Source organism: Ahaetulla prasina, chromosome 3 (assembly GCF_028640845.1).
Source record: "Ahaetulla prasina isolate Xishuangbanna chromosome 3, ASM2864084v1, whole genome shotgun sequence".
NCBI classification, from domain to species: domain Eukaryota; kingdom Metazoa; phylum Chordata; class Lepidosauria; order Squamata; family Colubridae; genus Ahaetulla; species Ahaetulla prasina.
Window position 1 is genome coordinate 143,078,282 of NC_080541.1, and position 19,817 is coordinate 143,098,098.

Sequence of the window (19,817 nt, forward strand, 5' to 3'; positions counted from 1 at the left end):
ACAGGCAGCGCTCGGCCTCCTGCATCCCCCTGGGAGCAAAAACAGGCCTGGGGGGGCACGTCCCTCCATGCCTCATTTTGGGCCTAGTAGGCTTCCCTGCAGTCTCCTGGGAGCAAAAATGGGTGGTGGGGGGGGGCATGTCGCACTCCCCCGTGCCCCATTTTGGGCCTAGTAGGTGTCCCTGCAGTTACCTGGGAACCAAAATGGGATGCGTGGGGACTCCTGGAAGGGGGGGGGACAGGAAGGGGTGGGGCCAGCCAGCAATTTAACAGCCAGTTCACCTAAACCAGCTTAAACTGGCTGAATCCACCACTGATCCTTTATAATTGTGTTATATTTGTTCTGAACAACTCATAGCCAAGGTGTGGCTAAAACAATTTCTCTCTGTGTTCCTCACTTAAAGCAGGTGGTATTCAATGAATTAGACTGCTGCCTAATTCTAATTTCCATTACAGTATTATGCTTTAAGTTCTATTTATTAGCAAAAATATTGTTGGACACAAACAGTGGGAAAAGGCTGTAAATATCTGAACCCACATAACACAAAAGCTTCCCGTTTTTCAGAAGCTCATCAACTCACTTGTTCAGGTCGCACTACGGCATTAATTAGGTGGTAGACCACAGTATCAGGAAGGCCTGCCTTTTCAAGCAGAAACTTGGTTAAATTCTCTCCATCTTTTAAGATATCCTGGATTTTTATTCCTCTTCCTAAGTGAAAAAATAGTAAGAAAGCTGTTAAGCGTTGGTACAGCAAAATGTATTTTTAAGCAAACCACAAAGCCATACAAATTCACTTACTCCTCAGCCCATTCCTACCTTTATGGAAGATGAGGTTAACGTTACTGGGCTATCTAACAGGATTGTAAATTGTCTGAGGAATGTGAAATTATGCATGAGAAAATCTTTCAACTCTATTTTAAAAAACACTGTATAAATACAAAAAAGTGATTCAACCTACACTAGCATTATAGATACATAACAATGAGAAATCACAGTTGTGTGTTGTTTAGCTGGTATTGACCTTCATATACATCGAGTTCTTTCCAAGAGCCTAGAATGTCATAATGTATTGGCGTAGCATATGTGTCGATCCAAGCTATGGAGCCTTTTGTGATTTACAGATGGAAATTTTGTCAATGTACAGATTTTCTAAGTGAGAAGAAAGGTCATCATTTAATACACATCTTGCTTAGCAACAAAAATTTGGGGCTCAATTATGGTCGTAAATCAAAGACTACCTGTAATGGAACATTCCAGAGGTTTGGGAAACACTCTTCAAAAAGAATTGCCTTCATTTAACAGCATACAGCATTGAAGGCTTCAAGAACAATATCTGAATGCGAAATGACAGTTGTATTGCACATTACACAAGAGGCTTGGCATTTGGAACAAACTTATTTATTTTTCTGCACACTGAAAAGAGTTGGCATGCTCAAAAGATGCAGACCCAAGATTTCAAAGGATGACCCAAAAGTTTTAAAGGCCTGGTGCTGTGAACTTCAAAGCTCAAGTGTTTTGTTGTTCCTAGTTACTGGGCTAGGGTGGGTGGGTTTCAGCCACTTAAGAATAAATAGTTTGTGGAATCTCTTTTTCCAGTTTATTTGCCCAAAGAAAGTTGCAGTCACTTTAGATCCTGCCTTGTAGGGAGCCCTGAATCCTTCCAATTAGTTTCTCATGACCAAAGCTGGATTAATCATTATGCTAAATAAAGTAGATCTCTCATTAATCAAATGGAAGCGCCTGCTGTGGCTTGATTATTTGAAGTTTCCCTATGTTTGTTCCTTTGAATAACTTAACCACAATTCAAAACACTGCACTGCTTAACCACTGGGGAAAAAGAAATGTCCTTAAACTCACATAGAAAGTGATGACGGATAAGAATCCTTTCGTTTTCATCATTTACCAGTAGCAATGGTGAATGATTGCTATCATAAATTAAATACTATGGACCAAGCAATTCTTATACCTATAGTCTAGTATTTCCCCGTGGTTAAAGTTGACATTACGGGAAGTACCAAGCCCTGTTCTTTAGCTTTTGATTCCATTTATTGCTTAACCTAAGAGACAGTGGTTATAGGCAGCCCCACAGAGGGAGAAGTTTGGTTTTAAACAGGCCAAATTTAATTCTATCCCCATGCGTTTTTAGAAGTCTTAGAGAAACCATGAGCTGTTTGCAGGGATGCATTCTACTTACTTTTACTACCAGTTCGCATTGTGCCTGCGCATGCGCAGAAGAGTTTTGATGACGTTCTATAGAACCAGTCTGAACCAGGGGCAACCCATCACTGGTTGGTTGTATGTTGGAGATATTTAAAGTATTTTCTTTTTTTCCTTTTGATATGGATCCATTTGTTTTGTTGTCAGCAGTCAACATACCTAGTATGCTTTTAATTCTCAAGAGAGTTTTCTCTTCTGTTTAATGTAATCCTCTGGTATTTGGGGTGGGGGGAGAAAAGAAAACAGAATCGACAGTTACCTGAAATCTTTTCAGGGTTGGTCCTCATTGTTTCCATAAACTGGGTCATGGTTCTTAGCTCTTCCCAGAATCTATCCAAGTCTCTTTCGTTGATTTCAAGCAATACCTCTTGAGCATCTTGATATACTCTTGCTAAACTGAAATGGACATGCTAAAATTTGGAAATCAATGAACAAAGAAATAATATTGGATATTATATATTTAAATAATATTTGTGTAATGTATTACTGTAAGTTTTGGCGGGAGTTTTAGGCGGGAAATATCTCGTCTCTGATTGGATGCAGCCTCAGGCTGAAGTGTATATAAGGAGAGGTTTTTCTCCAGAGTTTTGCTGGGTCACACTATATTAAAGAGCTGTTGTCACTAACCTGGTCTCCTGCCTCGTCAATACCCAAACATAACATTGGCGACGAAGGTGGGATATTGAGGCAGAGCACCAGAACAGAGCTGAACTCACTACGAGAATCAAACCCAGCAAGGTGACGGCGAATGCAGCGATGACCGGCTACACGCCACCCACTCCGTTTGACCCTGCCCAGGAGACATGGGGAATATATGACCCGCTTCGAGAGTTTCCTGGAGGCAACCGAGCTACAGGGAGTCCCCGACAACCGTAAACGGGCTTACTTCATAAGCCACTGTGGGTCCGCAGTCATCGCCGTCGCAGAAGCCCTAGCGGAGCCAACACCGCTACACTCCGTGTCGTGGCAGACCCTTCAGACCCTCCTGAAGAATCACTACGCACCAGCCCCGTCCAAATACGTTCGACGGTACGAGTTTGGGGAGCGCAGGCAACAAGAAGGCGAGTCTATCAGCGACTACATGGCAGCCCTGAGACAAGCCTCCAAGCATTGCGAGTACCGCGATCTGGACGAAGAGCTGCTGGAACAACTTATACGGGGGGTCAGAGACATCCGTTTGAGGAGACGGTTGCTAGCCAAGAGCAACCTGACATTGGCAAACGCTCTGGACGAAGCCAGAGCCCATGAGATGTCCAACCATGCAGCAGACACCTTACAAAAGCGACTCACGCCGATGGCGGGCGCAAAGCCGAGCACAGTCCACCACGAAGAAACCTATCGTGAGTCAACCAGCGAAGAGGAGGAAGAAGTCCACTACACCGGAAAATCGACAAGGGAAGACCCGGAGGAATGCGGAAGTTGCGGGGGGCGACATCAGCGCCAACGATGTAAGTTCAGGGACGCCATTTGCCGGCGGTGTGAAAGGAAGGGGCACCTGGCTCAAGTCTGCCGAGCAACCCAACCTTCCCGCCGAAAATTCAAATCGGCCAATCAGAGCGGCTCTGAGTCAGAGATGCAAACCCCACATTCCCGCCGAAATTTCAAACCAGCCAATCAGAGCGCGAAATCGGCGAGGCGACCCGCGATTGGCCAGGAAAGAAAGAGCGCGAAGTCAAACCGAATGACTGTTACCATAGACCACGCAGCTACCCGCATCGAAGAAAAGATCTTCACAAACCCGACAATTGAAGGCGTACCGTGCCGACTGGAAGTAGACACAGGATCGGCTATCACAATCATGTCCTGGGACACTTTTGTGAAAGCCTTGCCGCACATCGCAAAGCGCAAGCTACAGAAACAACGGCTCCGGGTGCAGGATTACCAGGGCAACCGCATCCCTGTTCGAGGGACAACGACCGTCGAGGTCAAGTACGGGACATACGAAAAGACCCTGCCCATCACGTTAGTCGAGGGAACCTTGCCAAGCTTGCTGGGGCTAGACTGGTTCCGGGCGTTGGGAATGGGGTGACTGGCATCCACCGGAGCGGATGCAACCTGCAAACGCCTAATGGAGGAATTCGCAGAAGTATTCGAGGACCGCTTAGGCAAGTACAAGGGACCCCTATCTCCTTCAATTTAGACCCCAAATAGCTCCCATTAGGTTAAAGGCAAGGAGGGTTCCTTTGCACTCAAACCTAAAATCGACAAAGAGTTAGATAAATTAGTCAGCCAGGGATACTAGTGCCAGTTGACCATGCCAAATGGGAGACGCCAATCGACCCCTATAAAACCAGACGGGTCCATAAGAATTTGCGCTGATTACAAGGCTACCTTGAACAAAGCCTTACAAAAAAGCGCCTACCCAGTCCCCGTGGTGCAACACTTGCTGCACTCACTAGGACAGGGACAAGTTTTCGCCAAATTAGATTTGGCACAAGCTTACCAACAACTGCCCGGAGACGACAGCACAGCTGAAGCCCAGACCATTGCAACGCACCGAGGTGCCTTTAAATGCACTCGGTTACAGTTTGGGGTGAGTGTGGCCCTGGGCTATTCCAAAATCTGATGGAACGACTCCTACAGGGCCTACCAGGAGTCGTGCCCTATTTCGATGACGTGTTGGTATCGGGGGAGAATTTGGGAGAACTGGGGGAGCGGCTGAGGAAAGTTTTGGCCGTTTTCCGTCAGCCGCCTGAAAGTTAAAGCAAAAATGCCAGATAGGGGTCGAATCAGTGGAATTTTGGGATATAGGATAGATAAGAATGGAATTCACCCCACTGAGAGCAAAGTCAAAGCGATAAAGAGAGCCCCAGCACCCAAAAACAAGACAGAACTCCAGGCTTTCCTGGGTCTGGTAAACTTTATGCTGTATTTTTAAGAAACAAAGCAACCGTTGCTGAACCGCTGCACAAGTTGTTAGGAAAACACTGTTTGGTCTTGGGGAAGTCAGAGAATAGGGCATTTGAGGCAGTAAAAGTTTGCTATCAAGCGATAGCCTGTTAATACAATACAACAACAGACTGCCGTTAGTATTGGTTTGTGATGCATCCCCTATGGAGTAGGAGCTGTACTTAGCCACAGACTCCCAAACGGCACTGAAGCCCCTATAGCGTTCTATTCACGAACGATGTCCCGGCTGAAAGAAATTACAGCCAGCTAGATAGGGAGGCTCGCAATAGTGTCAGGGTGAAAAATTTCACGAATACGCTTTTGGGCGAGACTTTGAAATTGTCACTGATCACAGACCGCTATTGGGGTTACTGGCTGGCGACCGCCCAACGCCAGTAGCACTCTCACCTAGACTGACCAGATGGACTATTTTTCTGGCCGCCTACTCCTACAAACTGCAGCATCGGCCTGGAAAGGAGCTGGGGCATGCGGACGCACTGAGCAGATGCCCATTGCCAGGGAAATCGAGGACCCCACCCCGGCGCACCTGCTCTACTAATTGACTCTTTGGACTCTGGCCCAGTCACATCTCAGGAAGTGGCTCGGCCTCATACCGGGACGTTGTATTAAGAACTGTGATTGGATGGGTTCAAGGGATGGCCTCGCGGGACGTTTAAAGAGTTTGTAAAGAAAAAGGGAATTGTCTGCAAGGGGTGCCTGCTCTGGGGGATAGGGTAGTGGTCCCCGAAAAACTAAGGAAAAGTCCTGGAACTCCTGCATGAGGGTCACCCAGGAATTGTGAGGATGAAGGGTTAGCTAGGAGCTATGTCTGGTGGCCCCTAATGGACAGGAAATCAGTGACAGGGTTGGCCGATGCCAAGTATGTCAGGAATCCAGACCACTACCTCCCACGGCCCCAGTGTTGGAGTGGGAGAAACCCCAAGGCCCTTGGTCCCGCATACACATTGATTTTGCCGCCCATTCCACGGCCAAACATTTCTAATTGTGGTGGATGCATTCTCCAAATGGCTGGAGATCATCCTAATGAAATCCACAACCGCTGGAGCTGTCACTGCAGCCCTAAAACACCTTTTCGCCACATGGGCTACCGGACACCTCGTGTCCGATAACGTCCACAGTTCACCGCAGCATTATTTGAAGGGTACCTGGCTGAAGAGGGCATCCGACATGCCCTCTCAGCGCCGTTCCACCCTGCGTCGAACGGCCTTGCTGAACGATTTGTTCGGAGTGCGAAGAAGCGCTATCACGAAGCGGCCCGGCGATTGGCAGGCACAAATCGACGCATTCCTAACTGTCCAACACAGGACCCCTGTGTGGCCACCGGCCGCAGCCCAGCCGAGCTATTAATGGGCGGAAGCTACGGTGCCCGCTAGACCGGCTACACCCAACTACATACAGGACGGGTTCAAAACAAAACCAGATAGAATCCGAGAGTTAAACATAGGAGACTCAGTATGGGCACATAATTACAGCGACGGCCCTAACTGGAAGAGGGGATAGTCATAGACAAACGGGCCCCAAATCTTATCTAGTGGAACTAGACGATGGCAGAATCTGGAGGCGCCACATAGATCAATTAAGAAACAGATTGAGCGATAAGGCAGAATTAGGCGAGACCAGCCCTGACTATGATTTAATTAACCCCACAGCTGACTGGAGCCGAGAACAAACAGAAATCGTAAGCAAAGAACCAAACAGAGACTTATCTGAGTCAGGCGAGGTCCAGCGACACCCTCCGGTCCCTCTAGAGGACAGCAGGTCCGAGCCGGCGAATAATCCAGGGCGGATGGCGGGAGGAGGAGCTCAGAGGAACGAAAAGTCCCTCCGGCACGCTCGACTCAACTCCAGAAAGTGAACTGCGCAGGTCCGGGAGAGTCAGGAGACGCCCCACGTACCTGCAGGACTACGTAGAGAAGTAGTATGCAAATATGGGCAAAGTGCCTTCTGGGAGGGAAGGAGTGTAATGTATTACTGTAAGTTTTGGCGGGAGTTTTAGGCGGGAAATATCTCGTCTCTGATTGGATGCAGCCTCAGGCTGAAGTGTATATAAGGAGAGGTTTTTCTCCAGAGTTTTGCTGGGTCACACTATATTAAAGAGCTGTTGTCACTAACCTGGTCTCCTGCCTCGTCAATACCCAAACATAACAATTTGGATGAAGGACAGATCTTACATGGATGTCAGACTTCTAGAAAAGTAAGAATTAAAACTAACATGCATGTAGGGTCTATCTTTGCTTTTATTCACTGTCTTTTGTGGATCACAAAACTGGGTTATATTTAATATTTAAAATATCAAAGTCTGCCACATGTGAATCTTTTCTCCTCCTGCCTAAAAGACAAGGAGATCCTTTACTTACTTACATGGAGTTATTATAGTTGGAGACGACACCTGGAGATTCTCCACGGGTGGGGCTTTTGAAACATGGGTTGTTCGTGTTACAAAAGATGCCCTGCAACCAGGGCAGAGTTCCTGCAGAAGGCATTGCTTTATTTGGAAAGTGACCTTCATATAAGAAACAAACACATGGCATGAAACATTAGCATTGATAATCAAAGCCACTTGCAGTGAAAATATTTTATTTATACAAACAATTTTTGCTTTGGAAGGGGTGGATAAGATATAAACATATTCAATTTGATTTAAACTCAGACTTAACTTAGATATCCGTGGCTTAACATTTCAGTTATGAAGAAGCTGAATATAGAAGTTAAATCTGTAACTACGGTAAAGTGCAAAATTGCTGATATACCGGTAAGCTCACATGAGTAGAAATGGTTCAGCTTTTGGATGGAGTTGGAATATTGACTGTTTCCCTCTTCTCTTAGATTAGAAGAACCCAGCAAGCAAATCCCCAGATGGGGATGAGTGTAGATGCTGTTGAATAACTTTGTTTTTTCAGGACAAGATTTCTCACTACCCATTTACCCATACCCCATGTAAATTTTGACATCCTGTGCGTGCATAGTGGTTATCTCCCATTCAGGCAGATTTACGACCACCACTGAGCCCAATATTTCTGTTGCTAAGTGAGATAGTTCTTAGATGAATTTTGCCCCATTTTATGACTTTTCTTGCCACAGTTGTTACATGAAGCACTGCAATTGTTAACTTAGCAACTTTACAATGTTTGTTAAATTACTCTGGCTGCCCCATTGATTTTGCTTGTCAAAAGATCACAAAACGTGATCACATGATCCTGAAAGATGACAACTGTCATGAATATGACTCAATTGCCAAGCCTCTGAGTTTTGATCATGTGACCATGGGGATGCCGCAAGGGTCATAAGTGTGAAAAACAATCACAAGTCACTTTTTTCTGTGACATTGTAATTTCAGACAGTCACTAAACAAATGGTTGTAAGTCAAGGACCTATATTGGAGCTGCAAAAAAGAAAATACAGGATACCACTAGATAACATCAAAGAGATATTTAAATTATTTGTTGTACTCCGGTGATCATTTAATTTTAGAGCTTTGCAGTTCAACTATGATGATTCTAATTTGTAATCTCTTTAGACCAGGGGTAGTCAACCTTTTTATACCTACCGCCCACTTTTGTATCTCTGTTAGTAGTAAAATTTTCTAACCGCCCACCAGTTCCACAGTAATGCGTCGTGGATCGTCATCTGTGCAAGCCTCTCATGCATTGTGGATTGGGTTTGGGTGGGGGGGCGCTGGCTACCAGCTCTGCTTGTCTGTTACAGCTGGGTGGAGTGGGGGAGATGCTGTTGAATAACTTTGTTTTTCAGGACAAGATTTCTCACTACCCATTTACCCATACCCCATGTAAATTTTGACATCCTGTGCGTGCATAGTGGTTATCTCCCATTCAGGCAGATTTATGACCACCACTGAGCCCAATATTTCTGTTGCTAAGTGAGATAGTTCTTAGATGAATTTTGCCCCATTTTATGACTTTTCTTGCCACAGTTGTTACATGAAGCACTGCAATTGTTAACTTAGCAACTTTACAATGTTTGTTAAATTACTCTGGCTGCCCCATTGATTTTGCTTGTCAAAAGATCACAAAACTGGGTTATATTTAATATTTAAAATATCAAAGTCTGCCACATGTGAATCTTTTCTCCTCCTGCCTAAAAGACAAGGAGATCCTTTACTTACTTACATGGAGTTATTATAGTTGGAGACGACACCTGGAGATTCTCCACGGGTGGGGCTTTTGAAACATGGGTTGTTCGTGTTACAAAAGATGCCCTGCAACCAGGGCAGAGTTCCTGCAGAAGGCATTGCTTTATTTGGAAAGTGACCTTCATATAAGAAACAAACACATGGCATGAAACATTAGCATTGATAATCAAAGCCACTTGCAGTGAAAATATTTTATTTATACAAACAATTTTTGCTTTGGAAGGGGTGGATAAGATATAAACATATTCAATTTGATTTAAACTCAGACTTAACTTAGATATCCGTGGCTTAACATTTCAGTTATGAAGAAGCTGAATATAGAAGTTAAATCTGTAACTACGGTAAAGTGCAAAATTGCTGATATACCGGTAAGCTCACATGAGTAGAAATGGTTCAGCTTTTGGATGGGGTTGGAATATTGACTGTTTCCCTCTTCTCTTAGATTAGAAGAACCCAGCAAGCAAATCCCCAGATGGGGATGCTGTTGAATAACTTTGTTTTTTCAGGACAAGATTTCTCACTACCCATTTACCCATACCCCATGTAAATTTTGACATCCTGTGCGTGCATAGTGGTTATCTCCCATTCAGGCAGATTTATGACCACCACTGAGCCCAATATTTCTGTTGCTAAGTGAGATAGTTCTTAGGTGAATTTTGCCCCATTTTATGACTTTTCTTGCCACAGTTGTTACATGAAGCACTGCAATTGTTAACTTAGCAACTTTACAATGTTTGTTAAATGACTCTGGCTGCCCCATTGATTTTGCTTGTCAAAAGATCACAAAACGTGATCACATGATCCTGAAAGATGACAACTGTCATGAATATGACTCAATTGCCAAGCCTCTGAGTTTTGATCATGTGACCATGGGGATGCCGCAAGGGTCATAAGTGTGAAAAACAATCACAAGTCACTTTTTTCTGTGACATTGTAATTTCAGACAGTCACTAAACAAATGGTTGTAAGTCAAGGACCTATATTGGAGCTGCAAAAAAGAAAATACAGGATACCACTAGATAACATCAAAGAGATATTTAAATTATTTGTTGTACTCCGGTGATCATTTAATTTTAGAGCTTTGCAGTTCAACTATGATAATTCTAATTTGTAATCTCTTTAGACCAGGGGTAGTCAACCTTTTTATACCTACCGCCCACTTTTGTATCTCTGTTAGTAGTAAAATTTTCTAACCGCCCACCAGTTCCACAGTAATGCGTCGTGGATCGTCGTCTGTGCAAGCCTCTTATGCATTGTGGATTGGGTTTGGGTGGGGGGGCGCTGGCTACCAGCTCTGCTTGTCTGTTACAGCTGGGTGGAGTGGGGGGGAGATGCGCGAGCTATTCTGGGACAAGGTTCTTTTGTTTTTGGTCGCACTATAGCGCCATTTAGTTTCACTTATGTAATGTGAACTAAATTTATGTGCGGGCGATACAAATAGTACATTTTAATAAATTTAAATTGTCACGGAGAATTTTATGAAAACCTAATGAAAATGTTTTTAAATAATGCTATGAATTTTTTTTAAAAATCCATTAAATAAAAAAAAGGAAAGTGCTTCAGTATTGGACAAAACTCCTATCTGAAAGCTGAAACGCCCACTAGTGGGCAGTAGGGACCAGGTTGACTACCACTGCTTTAGACTGTATCATGTGGGGTCCTTGTTGCTCTCTGAGCATGGTTGTTTTGTTGCAGGTGTTTCATTACCAAACTGATGTAGTAACATCATCAAGACTATATCATTCACCTTTCTCTACTCCAACTGATAGCATGGATTGAGAAACGTCTGTTTGATGCAAACATGCTGACATGCTTTCAATTCATCATCACTGCTAAGGTTTTATTTCTTTTATTTTTTTTTACTATAATAAGAGAGCCTGATTGTACATACATAAAGGCATCCTATCATCTTTATTTATTTTTATTGGATTTACATACAGAGCCCAAAAGGATATAGGTGGTGCTTCCTCCAATTTTTCCTCTTAACAATAAATATGTGAATTAGATTGGACTGAGAGATAGTAACTGTCCCAAAATTATCCCATAAGGATGGACTAAAATCCATATGTCCCTTACATTGGATCTCAGTTATTTTATTTTAATCATTTTATCACCATAACAAGCCTGTGAGGAAGGCGGAGTTTAACTGCAACAGAAGAATAATATTCTAATGTCTTTCCTGCTATTTCTTTGTAATTGCTGCTTTTTCAGCTAAAAGATTTTTTTTTCTTCAGTGTGTATTGGAAACACAAGGGCATGCATATACATGTATTAGGGGACTGGTGGTGGGTGGGATTATTTTTGGGGTTTCCATAACCTAGAGCAGCTGGAAGAAGGGCATTTCTGAAGCAATACAGTTTTTACACTCCTCTGTTTATCTGCTGAAGAGCACAGATTGAGACTTCTAGTTTTCTGTATCTTGTTCTCTGCATTGTGAAGAAAACAGAAGTTAAGGTAAGCTTCAAATGGACTTGGGAAGAAGTGAGGAGCGAACCATGGCATGCCCAGGTTAAGACTGGAAGTAAAGTATGACCTAAATTGGGAATATCATTATGTTCGCATCTTCATGAATCTCCCAAGCAGCAACAAATCAAGCAGGGAAATGCTTTCTGGATGATGTCATCTCCTATCCTTTTTCCATCTGGAGAGTCAAAGGCTGGTCAACCCTTGATTTCCCTTCCTCCTCAAATTTAAATTTGAGATTAAGAATAGCGGAGGCATTGATCTCCTATTTCCGTCTTAACTGATAGTACCAGATTCTGTTCAACCGGTAAAGTAGAACCCTAACATCCTCTGAATACCCAGTTACTTTTGATTTGATTTAAATTTTACCAAGGAGGAGCCTATCCTTCCTTTTAAAAAAATGAATATAAATAACACACTCTTACATTCATGTTTGTGGTAGACTGGAGTAACTTTCCTCAGCCATACTAAGACAAGAAATAAAGAAACCGGCCATAGAAGTTCAATCAGCAGACGAAGCTGGAAAGAAAGAAAAATGAGATGCATCAATTCCATGCAGTGTTTGAGAAATGGCATTCATTCCATCTGACTTAGGTTTAGATGATCGAAGAAAAGGAGACATGTCCAGCTTTTTGCTCTCCTGTTCTCTGTCTGGAAACCATAGCTTTAAAATCAAATATTGTCCGGCTTTTTAAGTGTCTTACGTGGTGTTTTATTTTGGACTGTTTTTACAATGGCAGTCATTTAAGCTTTTATGTTTTCAATGCTAAAATCCTACAGATTTTCAAATAAGTACGTGTAGGACAGTGACGGTGAACCCCTTGGGCGTGGCATGTCAAAAATTCGGAAAATGCCTAATTTGACTCTATCGGTGTATCACCCCACCCCCTCAAAAACAAAACAAAACAATTCTCTATCTCTTCCCCCTTCCCAGTTTAGGCTGAACAGTGGCACACAGGAGCAACGGCAAGGCTGGGCCTGAAGTAGAAACCTGGACCTCAACTTCGGTCCTACTGCCACAATGCTGCTACTCAAAAAGACCACCTTCCACCCTTCCCCAAAGTACATGAGCTGTGGGGAATGGCACCATTGTCCCCCATGGCCCAGCACTCCCCAGGATCTGTTATGTACTGCTTATCTTCAGGCGATGTTCTCTTTCTATTTGTTGTGTCTGCGCCCCCTGAGCTGGGCCTCCTGCCAGAAAGTGACTTGGAGCCGGGCCTCCTGCCAGAAAGTGACTTGGAAAGTGAGGGGAAAGGACCGTCAGGATTTACCTCGGGAGCACCGGCTTCCCTGGCTCAGCTCCAGGAGCCAGAGGCAGGCCAGGTGGAAGAGATAACGAGCCCTCCGTCCACTAACTCTTCCCCCCCCCAGGCCACGCCTTCAGACCCAGCTGATGGCAATCACGCCTTCAGACCCAGCTGATGGTTGGACCCTAGGTTTCGTAGGCAGGAGAGGAGGGAACAACAGAAGCAGGGGTCGGGCAGGCCTAGGAAGTGCTGAATCATGGAGCCACACCCCACAGGATATAAAGGCATCCAGAGCTGCTGTGCCTCTTCGTAGCAGGCAAATCAACTGAGTAACTAAGAGATGAAGTTTGTTCCTGGGTGACTCATCGGCGTCGAGGGAGATAACAGAGACACTTGGCATACGCTCGCTATTTTGCTGCCAGAGCTGATAGTGCTGACTAATTAAGCCATCACTCGGACGGAGGCGAAGGAGGACAGAACACTATTGATCAGCCTCTGAGGCCTACCTGAGGCTGCTCTGGATTGCCTGTGGCCTTTGTTCTTGAAGTGATTTCAGAGAATGCTCTTCTGCAGCCTCCAAAAACCATGTGAAAGCACGGCCCGTTCTTCCAGCGTTTTCGGAGGCTCCAAAGGCGTTGCAAGAGCATGACCCTCTCACATGATTTCTGGAAGATACGGAGGTTGCCCACTTCCTGTTCGTGCAGGGCCTCCACAGCCTTTGAAAAGCATGCATGCTTTCAAAAATAGCGACAGTTGAATGAATGCTGGCATGTCACCCAAAATCAGAGGTGACATCCAGCAGGTTCTGACAGGTTCTGGAGAACTGGTAGCGGAAATTTTGAGTAAATCGGAGAATTGGCAAATACCACCTCTGGCTCCAGAGTGGGGTGGGAATGGAGATTTTGCAGTATTCCTCCCCTGCCATGCCCACCAAGCCATGCCCACAGAACCAGTAGTAAAAAAATGTGGATTTCACCACTGACTCAAAATGTTACGGCATGTCACCTTTGACATGTGTATTGTAGGTTGGCCATCGTTGGCATAGGATCAGGTTGGGCATTCAGGGCATTTGCTCTCCAGGAACCCTGAAGTTGAAGACTGTGACAATAAACACCCACAAGACACTACTGTTCACATTTGGTTCCTTCAGCATTCTGTGTTCCAGAGATGAAAATAACAATCTCATATTTTAAAATGTTCTGCCCTTAATTTTCAGAGTAGGGTGGCTTATTAGATTTGATTTAAAGGAAACCGAAGAAAGAGCATTAACATTGGTCTCAGGCTTTAATTTTCTCCACCCAACCCTTAGAAAAGCTCCAGGATGTTTGGACTGGTGGTGGTATATATGTGGATTGATTGAAAAGGTGGAAATCCAGGATAATAAAAGAGCAGAGTTTTCCATTTGTCTCTATTCAAAATTCGTTTCTTGGCTGTTGTAAATTGTCATATTACAAATCCAGTAGATCAGAACAGCTTCAGTAATAGTTAAAGGTACTGTACTAACCTGTCTTATCTATGCCAAGAAAATATAGCTAGCAAATTAGTTATTCCATTAGCTCCATCCCAATTTTAATCATTGTTCTATCACCACTTTGTATTCAAAATTGAAGTGAGGTTTCACTGTAGCAAAAAGGTGTGTCAAATTGCATGGCCTCATGGCCTGTTTTAAAAGTGAATTGGGGAAATACTGGGTCTCTAGGTACGGCCTCAGGTATGGGCATATCCAGAAGTGTAGTCCCAACCCTCTTTCCTCTGGCTTGCATCTATAGCCATTATTCTTTTCCAGGTAGGATTTGCTAGTTCCATCCTTCACTGCTTTGTTTGCTGTTTAAACATTGGTATTGTTTTTAATATTTTAATCTGTTCTGTTTTATAGCTTTAATAGTTTTATATGTTGTTTTAACTTTGATTGGGAACCACCCCAGAGGATGGGCAGCTATATAAATGTTTTAAATCAATCACTCAATCAAAAATAATATTTGGTCATTTAGTCCAAAACATATGAATTCTTTCCCTTCTCCCAAGCCACTTTTCTCTTCCCTTCCCACCATTAAAAGCACAACATACAACTTGTAATGCACTTCTGAAAAGTATGAAATGTACAGTACATTGAAAATATCCAAATATCCAAAGACTTTGTCGATTTCAAGATAAGTTTAATTAACTCAAATCCTATGGCTTAATCTATAGCTTTCAAATGGTCTGGTATGCTTTGGTCTTAGAGACACTTGCATAACAAACTCCTGCTCTTTGAAGAACCACAGCAGATGAAAAGATTTAAATCTTTGGCCAGTTGCTTCCTGTCGGAAAAGTCCACTGGCTATTTTTATCTTCCAGCCCTGTGTTCTATTTGAGTCGGTGTATAACAGGGCAACAAGAGGAAATGAATCTCTCTAGAATTTTCTACACTGATGCATTGAATTTGGGTTAGGGGTTCAGTCTTCTTTCTGGAGGAGGCCTTTTGTAACAAATTAATTTAGTACATCTGAACTATTCCAAACTTCAAATTAAAATATTTGATCAGAGCAGATTAAGCACAAAAGCACATCTCATTTTACCTTTAAAACTTATGTAATACAGGGAGTTCTCAAACCTACGACCACAATTGAGCCTGAAATTTATGTTGCTAAGTGAGACATTGGTTAAGTGAGTTTTGCGTCACTTGCAACTTTCCCTGCCACATTTGTTAAGTGAATCACTGCAGTTGTTAAATTAGTAACACAATTGTTAAGTGAATCTGGTTTCCCCATTGACTTTTCTTGTCAGAAGGTCGCAGAAAGTGATCATATGACCCCCCAGGACTCTGCAACTGTCATAAACGTGAGTCAGTTGTCAAGTATCCGAATGTAAATCATGTGACCATGGGGATGCGCGGGTTATTGCGGGAGCGGTTCGGAGCTCCCACATAACACCTATCCTGCGCAGACTGCACTGGCTACCTGTTGTTTTCCGGGTGCGCTTCAAGGTATTGGTTACCACCTTTAAAGCGCTCCATGGCTTAGGACCGGGCTATCTACGGGACCGTCTACTGCCGGCCTCTATCTCCCAGCGTCCGGTGCGTTCCCACAGAGAGGGACTCCTCAGGGTGCCGTCAGCCAGTGTTGACTGGCGGCCCCCAGGGGGAGGGCCTTCTCTGTGGGGGCTCCGACCCTGCGGAACGAACTTCCCCTCGGGCTTCGACAACTACCTGACCTTAGGACCTTTCGCCGCGAACTTAAAACCTATTTATTTCATATGGCTGGACTGGCCTGATTTTAATTTTAAATTTTAATTGAATTGTGAATGGGTTTTAAATTTCTGTAATTTTATGGGGTGTAATGTCATTTTAAATTTTCTGGCAAATTTGAATCAGTTTTTTAAGGGTTGTTTTAATTATTGTGTATGTTTGTTTGTATTTTATTTGCCTGTTCACTGCCCTGAGTCCTTCGGGAGAAGGGCGGTATACAAATTAAAACATCATCATTATTATTATTATTATTATTATTATTATTATTATTATTATTATTATTATTATTATTATTATTATTATTATTATTATTCTGCAACCGTTGTAAGTGTGAAAAATGGTCATAAATCACCTTTTCAGTGCCATTTGGAACTTCAAACTTTCATTAAGTGAACTATTGTAAATACCTGTATAAAGGGTATTGAATTTAATTTTGTTTCTCTAAAAGAATTTGAAGCACACATATCTGTTTTATCTTTTGTAGATATGCATTAAGTGCTTACTTTTTGCCGTTTTCGGAGTATCCAGTTTTTCCACAGAAGCAGTCTAACCTTTCTGAAGAAACTCATTCTGAGGCAGTGACCGCATCGCAAATAGGGAGATCAAAAATCATTTGATGTCTGGAGACCAAACCTATGTTGCTATTATCTTCTCACATAAGCCTCTGAATCCTAAAAATAAATGAATTGATTAGCAGATATTCCTATGCAGGCGTGAAGCTGCTGAATTGAAACTTTTATCTGTGTTGTCTATCTGTATCAGTCATAAAACCATAGGGTTTCATAAGTAGTTACTCTTGATCTTTTTTTTTCTATCCAATGAATTTATGCTATATTTGGGGTAGGATTTTTTTTTCATCTACCAGATGACCCACTTGCACTTCAGATAGATCAGATGAGCCACGGTGGTTCAGTGGTTAGAGTACAGTACTGCAGGCTACTTCTGCTGACTGCTGGCTGACTGCAATTTGGCAGTTCAAATCTCACCAGGCTCAAGGTTGACTCAGCCTTCCATCCTTCTGAGGTGGGTAAAATGAGGACCCAAATTGTTGGGGCAATATGCTGACTCTGTAAACCACTTAGAGAGGGCTATAAAGCACTGTGAAGTGGTATATAATAAGTCTAAGTGCTATTGCTATCATCTGCAGTTTGGGAGCTGTAGATTGCAGAATAATCAAGTGGTAGTAGGTTAATATTTTATATTACAGATAGTTTTCATTATGCACTTGTAAGGCCACTTACAGATCAGCAAAAAACAACAACAACAACAACAACAAACAGAAGTACAAATACTCATATATTTTGCAATAATATTTTATAGGTACTGTTATACATTTGGAGATATTTGCTATAATTGAAATAGAAATACCCTTATCCCACCTTGTGGGAAGGACTATGGCCGAGTAACCGTATCTGCTCCATCTATTGTCAAGTACAAGTTGCTGATGGGCACATCAAGTGCTTTGCTTTCTTGATCCCTTTAGGGTCTTTAAATCGGACTGTTTAACGTTTGAAACTGTGGCTCTTCAAATATTATCTGTCTGCAATTTTCTGTCCACAGAGATTGACGAAACCTGGAGTCCAACAAAATTCAGAAGGCAAATGATTCTTCCTCCCTAAAATTTAGGGTATATTCAATCACGGGGCTATCCTGTATAAAGAAAAATATATATCATCTTATGATGTATCCTGAACTATTCTCAGATGTCTAGTTGGTGTAATGCAGGCATCCAGGCAACAATACACTGATTTTCTAGGTAACCTCTAAAGCTCCCAACTTGCATAAATTAATGTGTATGTTTGGAGTAAAACTTGGCTTTGAATTTTATCACATACTGGCAAACATATGCTAAAATGGATTGGTAGTGTCCTTGCTAATTCTTGGAAATTCTGCATTTGCCATAGGTTTGGCGGATTACCTAATTTACATTCTATCTCTATTATTAGGAAGTTTTATGTGAAAGCTTTGACTGACCAAAACCATGATAGACAGCAAAAGATCATAGACTACAGTGACAACAATTATGTTGTTATGGATGTTTGTGACTTCTATATAAGTGGAGTAAATATTGAAGAGCCTGAAGGAATGGTTAGGTTAGGTTAGGTTAGGTTAGGTTAGGTTAGGTTAGGTTAGGTTAGGTTAGGTTAGGTTAGGTTAGGTTAGAATAGAATAGAATAGAATAGAATAGAATAGAATAGAATAGAATAGAATAGAATAGAATAGAATAGAATAGAATAGAATTCATTGGCCAAGTGTGATTGGACATACAAGGAATTTGTCTTGGTGCATATGCTCTCAGTGTACATAAAAGAAAAGATACATTCGTCAAGAATCATAAGGTACAACACTTAATGATAGTCATAGGGAACAAATAAGCAATCAGATCATATTATTTATATGTTTATTTATATATACATTATTATTTATATATATATAATTATAAAATATAAATAAATTTATTTATTTGTCAAACACAACAGTATATATAAATATAAGCATGAAATAACCATACGAATTGATACAATCAAAGGGAACATTAGGACAGGAACGGTAGGCACGCTGGTGCTCTTATGCATGCCCCTTACAGACTTCTTAGGAATGGGGTGAGGTCAATAGTAGATAGTCTTTGGTTAAAGTTTTGGTGATTTTGGGAAGAGACCACAGAGTCAGGTAGTGCATTCCAGGCATTAACAACTCTGTTACTGAAGTCATATTTTCTACAATCAAGATTGGAGCGGTTCACATTAAGTTTAAATCTATTGTGTGCTCGTGTATTGTTGTGATTGAAGCTGAAGTAGTCTTCGACAGGAAGGACATTGTAGCAGATGATTTTATGAGTTATACTCAGGTCATGCCGAAGGCGGCGGAGTTCTAAATTTTCTAAACCCAGGAGTTCAACTCTGGTGGTATAAGGTATTTTGTTGTGAACAGAGGAGTGGAGAATTCTTCTTGTAAAATATTTCTGGACACGCTCAATTGTATTAATGTCCGAAATGAGGTGGGGGTTCCAGACAGGCAAGCTGTATTCGAGAATTGGACTAGCAAATGTTTTGTATGCTCTGGTTAGTAGTGTAATCTTTCTGGAGAAGAAGCTACGCAAGATTAAGTTTACAACTCTTAAAGCCTTTTTGGTGATGTAGTTGCAGTGGGCTTTGGCACTTAGATCGTTTGATATGAAAACTCCAAGGTCTTTGAGAGGGTGAGGGTCATCTACAAGGTAATGTCCATCAAGCTTGTATTTAGTGTTCTGATTCTTTTTTCCATGTGTAAGACAGAGCATTTGCTGATTGAGATTTGGAGTTGCCAATTTTTTGACCATTCCGACACAAAGTCAAGGTGTTTTTGAAGGGTAGCTGCATTGTTGGTAGTGTTAAATAGTTTAACATCATTGGCGAAGAGAACACAATTACTTATAATATGGTTACAGAGGTCGTTAATGTATAATGTGAAGAGTGTTGGTCCTAGAACGCTGCCTTGGGGGACACCACTATTGACAGGAGCGGGATTTGATAGGGCACTGTCTATTCTGACCACTTGTTGTCTGTTTGACAGAAACGCTGTTATCCAATTATGGAGGGGTCCGGAGATGCCATAGGGTTTT

At 42.5% G+C, this 19,817-nt stretch overlaps 1 protein-coding gene across 1 annotated transcript in view; it reads right to left on the bottom strand.

Moving 5' to 3' along the window:
- ABCA4 (ATP binding cassette subfamily A member 4) overlaps positions 1–16,796 on the bottom strand; it is a 135,903-nt gene extending 119,107 nt beyond the window's left edge. Inside the window, exons 1-5 of the mRNA XM_058177590.1 lie at positions 16,720–16,796; positions 12,166–12,259; positions 9,255–9,396; positions 2,477–2,613; positions 581–708 (exon numbers count right to left, since the gene is read on the bottom strand). Of these exons, the coding sequence (XP_058033573.1) occupies positions 581–708; positions 2,477–2,613; positions 9,255–9,396; positions 12,166–12,259; positions 16,720–16,785 (567 nt within the window). The 5' untranslated portion in view covers positions 16,786–16,796. The remainder of the gene's footprint in view (positions 1–580; positions 709–2,476; positions 2,614–9,254; positions 9,397–12,165; positions 12,260–16,719) is intronic.
- Between the last annotated feature and the right edge of the window lie 3,021 nt (positions 16,797–19,817).